The sequence below is a fragment of the Triticum aestivum genome, chromosome 5D (assembly GCF_018294505.1).
Source record: "Triticum aestivum cultivar Chinese Spring chromosome 5D, IWGSC CS RefSeq v2.1, whole genome shotgun sequence".
In the NCBI taxonomy this organism is placed as follows: Eukaryota; Viridiplantae; Streptophyta; class Magnoliopsida; order Poales; family Poaceae; genus Triticum; species Triticum aestivum.
The window spans coordinates 45,967,971-45,974,676 of NC_057808.1; the positions used below are offsets into that span (position 1 = coordinate 45,967,971).

A 6,706-nucleotide genomic window follows, 5' to 3' on the forward strand; every position below is an offset into this window, starting at 1 on the left:
GTGCATAATATTAGATTTTAAACAAACTATGCCATGAATGTGGCCATAAGATTGAGCATTTGGGTTGAAAGCCATGAATCTTCACACATGATAGCTCATTTCTGAGAACACTTTTCTAAAATAATTGTCATATTACAAGTTTATTATTTTTCCCAGTAATTTGGTCACATATAATTACACAATGCGAAGGTTTTCCAATTTTTTGATTTTTTTCGAATTTTTTATGCACGTTTCAAACTGTGGTCAAAACGGCGGGAATGACCGTTCCTAGCTAGTGGTTAAATCTTGGAATTTTTTGGTGTTTCTCTGATTAAATAGATACTTAAGTACCTAAAAATGATTTTTGCAAAAAATAAAGAGCAAACTATGAGGCAGCTGCAGTTCAAATTTGACCCGGTTCCAACTGAATCGACAGAAATTTGTCTTTTTCACGGGAGGTGGATAAAAACTTTTGACACCCAACCATTTGGTCAATTGTGCATTAAATATGTTCTAATATTTTAGAAAATTGATATGGTACAATTTTGCAACAAATATATGGTAGGTCCTTCACAAAAATAACTCATTTTGGGCACTTGAAAAATGAAAAATGAATTTTCCGTCCAAATAAAATGAAAACTTCCTTAGGCAACATTGTTTGCCATTCCAATACGCACCTTGTGCACAATATTAGAACATTTAAACAAACTATGCCATGAATGCGGCCATAAGGTTGATCATTTGGGTTGAAAGCCATGAATCTTCACACATGATAGCTCATTTTCGAGAACACTTTTCTAAAATAATTTTCATATTACAAGTTTATTATTTTCCCCGGTAACTTGGTCACATATAACGACACAATGCGAAGGTTTTCCAATTTTTTATGCACATTTCAAACTGCGGTCAAAACGACGAGAATGACCGTTCCTAGCTAGTGGTTAAATCTTGGAATTTTTTTGGTGTTTCTCTGATTAAATAGATACTTAAGTACCTAAAAAGGATTTTTGCAAAAAAAAGAGCAAACTATGAGGCATTTGCAGTTCCAATTTGACCCGGTTTCAACTGAATCGACATAAATTTGTCTTTTTACCAGAGGTGGATCAAATTTGTTTACACCCAACCATTTGGTCAGTTGTACATTAAATATGGCCTAAGGTTTTATAAGATTGATTTGGTCCAATTTTGCAACAAATATATTATAGGTCCTTCACAAAGAACTCATTTTGGACACTCGAAAAATGATTAAAAATAGCTGGAAAGATCAGAAATGCATACAAATTGGTGCTCATCCATAAAATATGGTCTAACTTGAGTGAAAATTTGTGTGATGCCCTTTTGCAAAATATTTTTGATAACTGCTTCACAAAATAACTCTATCTTTAGCACTTGAAAATTATTTTAAATCACATATTGTCGGACCAGTCAGAACACTTCTCACGGATCACCCCACTCTATCTGATGTGAACCGTCCACACCAGGCGGATCCAAAGTCTCTCGCTCACCTCTCGGCAGACCAACCCAAACCCTAGCAGCCCGCGGTCGCGTATCTCACCCCTCTCCCAGGTCCAGATCGACGACGACGTCCCTCCATCGCCGCCCCCTCCTTCCCCGCTCCCACCCCGCCGGCGCTCTCACCCACCCATCGGCGGCCTCGCTCCCAAAATCCGCTCGTCGATGCCCCACCACCATGCCCCCTCCCCTCACCCGCCCCACCTTCTCTCCCTACCTAACCAGATCGAGCCGGCCAGGCGGCAGCGGCCATGGTTTTGGCTTCTCTCCGGGCGGATTCCTCCCTCCCCTCGTCGTCTTCATACGAGGATGGACGCCCTACCTGCCGATGCTCCCCCATATATACCCCGCTCCTCCAGCCCCACACCACCTGCCGTCGCCGTCGCCGCCGACAAGCCCCTCCTCCGCGTCGCCGACCACCACCCGAGATCCGCCCTTCCCCGATGACCATGCCGGTGGCGCAGGACCCCGTCGGCGCGGGCGCGGACGCCGCCTCGTCCCGCCGCAACCGCCGCCGCCACAAGAAGTCCTCCTCCGCCAACGCCAACGCCGCTGCTTCCGCGGTCCCTGTCCCCGCCCCGGCCCCGGCGCCGCCCACGCCGATGCAGCGCCTCTTCGACACCAGCCGCGAGGTCTTCACCGGATCCGCCCCCGGCTTCGTTCCCCCGCCGATGCCGTCGTCCGCCTCTCCGCAATCCTCAGTAAACATACCCTCCCCTCCCCTTGCGCGTGCGTTTTCTGTCTGATTGCCGTCGGTCGAGTCCTAGGTGGTAGCCAGATTGCTGTCCAAAGTTTGATTCTCCGTCCGACTCTATTCGGATGGATCACGCATGGCATGGGCGCCCATCAATCCGTGTCTCCCATGCTCCGGATTTAGGATGCAGTCGCAGGAGAATGATGATTAGACTATTACAGAGTCAGCACGCATGTAGAATGGGCTCGCCCAATTTGCTGTCTCCCGACTTGTCCACCTCGGGGCTGGCTCAATCGCCCCGTGACTTGTACATGCTCCTTTTCTGGCATGCCACGAGGTCGAGGCCCTTGGTATTTCTTTTTTTGACATGCACGCGCCGGCATGTCTGCCTGCCTGCCTGCCTGCCTGCCCGTGCCGCGCCACGCCATTGCTGCAGCACCACTGCTCTGTTCTACCAGTGTTAATAATAAGTGTGTGTGTGTGTGTGTGAGTGTATCCTGCTGAGCCTGACAGCAACCACCATTGTCAGTGCAAGTGATTTTGCATGCTACTTACTCATTTGTCCCACGAGTTTTCATCGGTCTGCGTAGGGTTTGATACATGCATTGCATTACTCGGACACTTGTGTCACTAGCGTCCGAGTAAGTTTGGAGTTTATAGTATTCATATTGTGTGATGATGAGTTTGTGTCACTCTGCATGCATGCCGAGTTCTGCACAAGCATTGCTTTGCTACTCTGCTTCCGTTCCTCGCTGCTGCTGCTGGTAATCACTCTGGCACTACAAGCCTTTTCGGTGATACATCGTCAACAAATAGAAAGTGCCAAGTATAGTAGCATACCCTGATTGTGTGAACTCCTTCATAACAGCAGCAGTCTCTCGGACAAGCTGGGTCACCGAGATGGTTTCCTGCATTTGGAAATGAATAATAATCAGGAAACATATATTTGCTAGGGATGAAATTATAGTCCCAATCTCTGATTCACTGCAAATTGCAGTCCTAATCTCTGCAATTGTTGATAAATGGATGAAATTCTAGTGTATCAGTACAATCATCTCTTAAGGTTCCTTACATTTTGGTTCAGAGCACGGCCGGCATCTGATGTCCAGACCATAAATTGACTACTGTGTAACATTATGGTCGATGCCTTTTCTTTTTTTAATCATCCCTGGTTCCATTATATCAGAATGAAACCAGAGTAGTACAAAGTCCAGCTAATTAGTTACTATGAAGCATTATTGAATGTTGTTCTTCCCTGCTCTTACCGGCGTCCTTTTAATTCCGTATGTGTTTTTGTAGTTGAAAGAGTTCATTCTGGGCAGCCGGAGGCGTACGAGTTCAAGATCGGCGACAAGTTTTTTCGGAGGTCCGGAGACCCACCCCTGGACCAAGTTATCGAGATGCTACAGAAGCACAAGGATAAGTCTCAAGATGAAATCTAGCTAGCTGGCTACAGTATGCCTTATGCTCTTGTTGATTTATTTCTTTTGCGCTCTTTTGCAGTTCTAATTGATGAGTGAGTGATCTGGTAGCAGCTAGCTAACTGCCTCTAGATTGTAACCCTGTTATGGGATGTGTGGTTGCGCATGCGTTCTGCATTGTCAAATGTGTTCTCTGTTGTCACACATCGTATGCGATGTTGTTCATAGTTTTATATTTGTTGTCATGCGATGCGGTCACTGAATTGCTCAAATTTGCTGGCCAAGTACTATGTAGTGCTGTTCTATGCTAGGCCACCAGGCTAGGTAACTTCTGTATCAAAATCATGGGTTCTAATCTTTACTATTATCTGCCATGGATCAGCGATGATGCGTCACAGGTAGTAGTAGTAGAGTCGGACTTGGTGCTGCATTACCCAGTTATTAGCTCCTCGATCTGTTCCTCACAGCATGGGGTCAGCACTTTACCTCAACTTGTCTGCATTTTCTCTCGCACACTAGACTTGCTCATCCATAACATAATGGCAGTGCGTGAGTGAGTCCTGTAGGTATGTTTGTTTTTGGGCTGGTTGTAGATGGCTTTGTATGTTATGGTAGTGTGCTTGCTCTCCCTGCTCTGCTTTCTCTTGGAGAAGAGAAGAGCAGGGTAAGTAAAACAAACAACACTTGTTTGCAGCTAATGCGTACAAACACACTAGCAGCTCTCTTTTAATGAAATTCTTCAATCTTTCCAATTCTGATGATTTTTTAACTGTATATTTCAGAAATCCAAGGGCAGTAGTATTTCATAAGAAGTGGTGTGTGACAACACGTCCGATGCTTCGGTCCTGAAGCTCTTTGGGAAGACAGTTGTTGTGAACAAATCACATCAGCTGCCAAGCCGACGGTGGTGAGGACACCGAGTTCGTCAAGGAGGAGCAGGGATGGCGCAGGCGATGGAGGAGTGGTACCAGCAGATGCCCATCATCACGCGCTCCTACCTCATCGCCGCCGTCCTCACCACCGTCGGCTGCACCCTCGAGGTACGCATCGCCCTGCGCCCACCGTAGTCCACCCCTGGGGGCCGGGCCTCTGGCCGTTCGCAGCATGATCTGGTGCTTCTTCTGCTGAGTCGAGTCGATGACCTAGTGATTGATTGATTGATTGATTGCAGATCATCTTGCCGTACCACCTGTACCTGAACCCCAAGCTGGTGGTGCAGCACTACCGGATCTGGCGCCTTGTCACCAACTTCCTCTACTTCCACAAGATGGGTAAGTCTGTCCATGAACGATGCTCGCCTCCTATCCACTCCCTGGTCCAAGTGCAAGGCGTTGTGAAATTTAGTAGGCTGTCATGGCGTAGGGCTAGGTTTGGCGAGGCTGCGTAGATTCGTTCATGCAAGTGTTGTGAATGGACGAACAATTAATAGCTCTTGATGGATCAAACATTGCATCCTACTGATGTCAACTGGTTGAGCACAACTAAGAGTGTTGTGTGCAATTATTTGCATATTGAAAAGCATGCTCTATATTGTTTTGTCACATGCACTTTGGTCTATATATGATGGGAGATTTTGTACATGAACAAAAGAAACAAAGGTAAAACTGTATTTATCACTTTGCATAACCTCAGTACATTTACATGCACACGCACACACATTTGACTGCTGAGTGTTTGAATTATTGGAATGTGGGGGTTGGTCTGTTTATTCCCATGCTCTTTGCTGGTTTGGGGACTGGTGTGTTATTTGTTGGGCTATTCAACATGATTTTTTTGGGCCAGGAAGAAAAATGGAGCTGATAATTTGTTAGGCTATTCAAAACCTGGAAGGAAGATGAGTACTCTGGTTACTGATAATTTGTAGTCATGCTAACAGAATTTACAACTATTGTTTGATTCAAACCTTTGTTCTTTTTCTTGGTGTTTACAGGTGCCGATGAGTAGAGGCTGGTTGAATCCTTGATGTCCTACATTGCCGGAAACCCTAGAATGTCCGACACTGAATTCGTCAAGCTCAAGCTCACACTCAAGGTACCCCCTGCCTGGGCTATGATTCAAATTTACCTGTTTATATTTATTCAAATTCATCTATTTACATGGCAGAGCGGTCGACAGACGTTTCCTTCATGCAGCAGTTTAAGTTGTGATTTCGCTTCCAATTAAATCTGTTGTGAATGTGTTTTATATAATTGAATCTGAACAAAATTTATTCTTGCTGCTGTGTGTGAGGATCTGGGGTTTATTTGTTTCCTGATATTTTGATGTTTGCGTAACCTAGCATGGGTCTCTGTATGTCAATTCTAAGAATTTTACTTTTGTTTATTTTAGTACTGCTTGTAGCGTACCTGGGACATGATCATATTGAGGAACCATTTTTATCCTGCTTAGATTCTTCATTATATTTGAGTTGTAGTAGTGATTGGGTCACTTCCTAGCCTTAATTTACTTGTTGTCGTGTTTGTTTGTGTGCATGTTCAAGCGACTATTGCTGGTGTGCTGAAAGTTGCTTAGAGCTCATGTAGGTTAGTAATTAAGCACAACTGAACATATTCATGAAAATTCTGTTAGTGGGTGGATGGCTTCTAGTTGTAAATGCCATTTGAAGCAAGACACCACATATTCATTCATCTGCTGTAACGCCAAGTTTGGTCTATTAATGTGGCGTCGATTTTATGCTGCAGATCAGTATGAACCAAGATTTGAGATTTGGAAGCTGGGAAGCTGGGGAATGTGAAGTTTGAAGAGACCTGGAGTATCTAGACTGATTGCCATTTGTATATGTGTTATATGATGATGTAACACACTGATTCTGCTATTGTATGATGTATCAAACTGATTTTGGCTATTATTTGAAGTGTTACGTGTGTTCTTTGTCTGTTCCCATTTGAATATTGGTTTATTTATTTACTAGCAAATTGAAATTTGAAGAAAATGACCTTGAAAACTGAGACCCACTTACCAAAAGAACCTGACAATTGGGACCCATTTTTGAAAAAAGAAATACTTGATCCGTTGAACCAAAAAGGCCATAGCCCAGAAAATGAAAAAGGCTTAATTGTTGGGCTCGGCCCATGTAGTCGGCAAAAATTGAAAGAAAAAT

The 6,706-nt window shown here is 44.5% G+C and overlaps 1 protein-coding gene across 4 annotated transcripts; it reads left to right on the forward strand.

Annotated features, from left to right (window-relative positions):
- Positions 1-1,440: 1,440 nt before the first annotated feature.
- On the forward strand, positions 1,441-6,481 carry LOC123119354 (formin-like protein 5). Of its 4 annotated transcripts, none has more exons than XR_006458618.1 (6): positions 1,444-2,192; positions 3,485-4,646; positions 4,778-4,877; positions 5,537-5,637; positions 6,086-6,128; positions 6,288-6,481. XR_006458618.1 is itself a non-coding variant. In XM_044539142.1 (2 exons), exons 1-2 carry the CDS (start codon positions 1,670-1,672, stop codon positions 3,625-3,627), a joined length of 666 nt encoding a protein of 221 aa, XP_044395077.1. In that variant the 5' UTR covers positions 1,441-1,669; the 3' UTR covers positions 3,628-3,936. The 4 variants fall into 4 exon arrangements, 1 of the variants encoding a protein (XP_044395077.1); XR_006458617.1 differs by lacking the exon at positions 6,086-6,128 and having other exon boundaries at positions 1,453-2,192; positions 3,485-3,640; positions 4,389-4,646; XR_006458616.1 differs by lacking the exon at positions 6,086-6,128 and having other exon boundaries at positions 1,446-2,192.
- The last annotated feature ends 225 nt before the right edge of the window (positions 6,482-6,706 follow it).